This window comes from Lolium rigidum, chromosome 5 (assembly GCF_022539505.1).
Source record: "Lolium rigidum isolate FL_2022 chromosome 5, APGP_CSIRO_Lrig_0.1, whole genome shotgun sequence".
NCBI classification, from domain to species: domain Eukaryota; kingdom Viridiplantae; phylum Streptophyta; class Magnoliopsida; order Poales; family Poaceae; genus Lolium; species Lolium rigidum.
Window position 1 is genome coordinate 182,994,459 of NC_061512.1, and position 4,332 is coordinate 182,998,790.

Below are 4,332 nucleotides of genomic sequence, written 5' to 3' on the forward strand. Positions count from 1 at the left end.
TTACTTAAACTGTACTTTAATTTGTACTAAATAAATACTGTTCTGAAATTTGTATAAAAAACTTTAAAAAAAACTGTTATGCGCTAGATCAGTGCCAGCCCATATATATACCTTGCCTGGATCGCACCAGAGAGGCTTTAGATGGACTGTTGTCAAGATGTTAGGCCATTAGCAAGCCCGTTCAGTGGATATGCCGAATAAGGCTGTAACTTGTGGCCCATAAATCCCTACGCCAGTGTGGTATGAAGCCGAAGAACTCGAGTTCGGCCTACAAAAAAATCAGTGTAAAAAATGATTCGCCTTATTCTGGCATTCAGTTGAGAAGAAGTGATCAATTGGACTCAAACCTCAGTGAATGCCAACGTCACATTTCTCTTTGTTCGAAACCTCAGTGCAGGAAGCAGGCAGAGGTACCTAAACAGTTCACTCGAGTTCTTCTGTGCTATACTAAATCCAATGTATATAGTGCTACTACAAATATCAACATGGCTAACATCATCAGAAACAAAATAAATGGTACCCTAAAGAACTCAACATCACCATCATCATCATCATCATCAGCAGCATTAATGTTGTCAAGGCAATAACCAGATCCACATGAACACAAAAACTCTATATACAGCTGAATTCACAAGGAGCAGTTCAGTCTCAATCTACATAAACACACGCACACTGAGAAACTGCACATCTGCAGTTATATGTACACACACCCAATGACACCATATATACAGGCCAGTAGCAGGGCCGGGGTCCAGAATGAAGTGGGACAAAATTAACGATGGGGTAGCATATAATATCTACAATATCGCCGTAGATTGGTTAACAAGCATATCTATGAGATATGTATCTTCTACGACGCACAGCGCAGCTGGTCTTGTTCAGCATTTGCCTTGCTTTGCAATGAATACAATTAGCCTTGAAACCTCCGGAAGGACAAACCCGTTCAGTGCTGCTTCAAAATTCCACTGCTCCTCTTTTTGTTGTTTTGTTGTTTTGTAATTTTTTTGGGAGGGTTTTGATGTCTTCCTTCATCGATATATTTTGCGTCGGGGACGGAGAAACATAGTAGAATGATACGGTGCAATGATATATACAGCGTAACAGAGAGGGATTCCAGATATCAGTTCTGAAGAGAAGAAAGCCACTGCTCTACAAAATTCTTTCCATCTGCAGAGCGGAAAGGAAAGAACAGCGTTAGAATAATATCAGAAACTGTGGTGACAAAAATAATAGCGCACACTCAGTGATCATAATATGTGGTGACTAAACTAGTACTAGGAAATATACGATGAAAAACATTCTGCACAAGCAGACAATGAAATGGCTATATTATGTTCTATACCAAATACACCTAGCCCTCTAGCACTTGGAAAACTAGACTAAAGGATTCAAATGAAATACAGGAGTCAGGTAGTTAGGACAAGAAGCAACTTTCTTGAGTTATTAAGACTGAAGTAAATGGTAATCAGAAACAATGTAAAGCAATTGCATTAGTACTGTTCTATGAAGACTACAACCTTGAAGAAATACTATAATTTAAACAAATAATATACTGTTGCTGTTCAACTAAATAATGGAACCAACAAAAGGAAGGCGTATACTCCTATGATGCAGGTGTAATAGAGGTATACTGTTTGATCCATATAATTATACAAAACATGACACTGAAAGAAGAATGAAAGTTCTGGGGTATATCAATGGCTAGAACTCTGGATTATCCGGTATTCAAATTCAAATATAATTCATTCACAAAGTAAGCTAGCAGATTATGTTACAGCAAGCTCAAGCCTCAACTACAGCACACACAATGATAGAAGCCAAGAAAAGCAAGTCATATGGCTACAAGCGGAATAACTTAAGAGGCCGAACAAAGATAGCTATACATAGCCAAATTCAACGGATTCTACAGTACAGCCATGCCTCTAGGCAAGTATCTGATGAAATAAGAGTTTTTACTGACAAAACCAACATCTCAAGTTGTAGTATTGCATATCTTCTGTTGAGCATAGGAGCATATGAGCCTTAAATAAATTTTCAAGCACAAAGCATAGAAAAAGACACGTAACCCAGCCAGCAATCAACAGCACCAAACATGAAAATGGCATATGACCAGTAGTCGATGTGCCCCATAAATGCTAGTACTACAACAGCAAAAAAACATGAACTTTGGATCTTATGTTGTTATAGGATGAGCTGTTTAGTTTAACAAGCTGAATTTATTGCCAAATCAACAGCAGATGACCCATAACTGAAACATATTCAGACTTTGCCAAAAATTGACTTTCTGAAGTGAACTGCTGTTAGGAGTACTAATCTACAACAGCAAGTAATTCCTACTACTACTCCGATTCATATTAATTGACTTCAATATGGATGTATCTAGACACATTTTAGTTCTAGATACATCCATATTAGAGTCAATTAATATGAACCGGAGGGAGTATTAAATTCAACACGCGGGGACATAATAATAGTTTGATAATCAAAGCAAACGTGGCAATGATTTCTTCCCAATTCTGACTTTCTGAGCAAACGTAAACACAAAGAACTGAAGCAGTGCTCACCAGAGAGGCGTCCGTCGGCGAGAGCGCCAGCGCCAAGGAAGCGGCCCTCGGGCGCCCTGGGCTGCTCGGCGCGGCCGCGGCGGTAGCACGGCACAAGGACTGCGAAGCCAGTCTCGGGATCGCCGTCCGTCTGCATCTCCGGCGCCTGCGGCTCGAGCCAGCCGATGGACCAGTCGGAGTCGTCGGACTCCGACCCGGACAGGCACCCGCCGGCGTCGGACGGCACGATGACCATGTCGTACTCCCTGTCGACCCTGCACTCCCCGCGGCCGCGCCGCTGGTTCCTGGCCCTCCGCTGCCGCCCGCGGCGGCCGCCTGCGCCGGCGCTCGAGAAGGTGACGGCGTCCGGCTCCCGGAAGCCGGAGGGGAAGTCCGGGAAGGAGGCGCCCGTCAGGCCCGTGGCGGGGAGGTCGTGGCTGGCCACCCGCGCCGCCGTGCCCGGCCACAGCCAGTGCGTGAATCGGCCCAGCCCCATGGCCGCCATGACCAGCAAAAATGTCCCGGAAGCCCTTCGATCGGGTCAAAAATCTCGGGGAAATCAAACAAAACCCGGTGTTCCCTGGATCTGCCAAGGTAAAACGAACACCGGTGGCAGATAAAGGTGCCGCCTTCTGGAACAGAGCGCCGCAGCAGCCACAAAAATCCTGCTCCTATTGGGAAAGTTTCTTCTTCCGGCTCACTGATGTGTGAGGAGAAGCCCCATTAAAAATAGCAGCTCTTCTGCAAAAACTCGCCCCAAAAAATTTCAGTCCAGGCGCGAAGACAGCCGAATCATCGTCCGGCAACACAGCACAGGAAATTCAAAATCTCTACCCTGAAAAAATCACCACCCGGAACCGATGAAACCCGTCAGAAACCGACCAAAATCCTCGGAGAAGATAAACGAAGAAAACAATTCCCAACCAAAGAATCTTGCCTGCTCAGAAACCGAGTCCCGGCAACGCGAATCGGAAACCACCGACGGTCAATCGCTCTCCATGCTCGGATCCAAGATAAAGAACTCTCGGAAAGAAGCAACCACCACTCCTCGACTCCTCGGAGCGTGGCCAGGGCGCATCATATATAATCCGCTCGCCGCGCCACCGACGGCGGAGACCACACCTAGAGGGACCGCTTCGTCGCATCTGGACCGCCCGTTCGGGTGGGCCCGGCGAGGCCAATCGGCGCGCTGACGTGTCGCGCGTGAGGCGCAAGTTCTGGCTCCCGTGGGCGCCGGGGACACTTGTCGCTAGCTCGACGATTTTTTAAACGTATAATTTTATTGTTTTTTTTTTGTATGGCCGCGTGCCCGTTTCACGTCTCTGTGAATCCGCTTCCACGGATGCATCTGGATGAGTTTCACGTCGCCATCGGGGAAAGCCCCGTGAACGTACCTGGAATGGTTATGCTACTGTGGCAGAGATTACCGGGAGGTTTTACGTGGATCACGTTGTGAGTAACGTGGTAATGTGGTATAGCCTGGTAGGTTGGTTGATTAGATCTTCCCGTGGTTAGTATACCATGTTGTGAACATTTCAACCGAATGTGTAGCATATGCGTCAAAAAAAAAAGTGTGGCGTGGGAGTCTAAGATACGTCTGCCGACATGCATCCCAATATTTTTGGGTGACAATAATGGGCCAGTGGAGATATTATACCAAGAAAATAATCTTTCAAACCATGTGCCACATATCATGCATTATATGTACTCCCTTCCTTCACTAATATAGTAAGTACTTAGTCCGATCCATATTACTTGCCACTAAAACGGATTTATCTACAATTAAAAT

At 45.5% G+C, this 4,332-nt stretch overlaps 1 protein-coding gene across 1 annotated transcript; it reads right to left on the bottom strand.

Annotated features, from left to right (window-relative positions):
* Nucleotides 1-530: 530 nt before the first annotated feature.
* LOC124653242 lies at nt 531-3,585 on the bottom strand. Its single transcript, XM_047192314.1, has 3 exons — nt 3,468-3,585; nt 2,565-3,378; nt 531-1,167 (listed from the first exon to the last, which is right to left on the bottom strand). The coding sequence occupies exons 2-3, from the start codon at nt 3,046-3,048 to the stop codon at nt 1,121-1,123; spliced, it is 531 nt and encodes a 176-aa protein (XP_047048270.1). The 5' UTR covers nt 3,049-3,378; nt 3,468-3,585; the 3' UTR covers nt 531-1,120.
* Between the last annotated feature and the right edge of the window lie 747 nt (nt 3,586-4,332).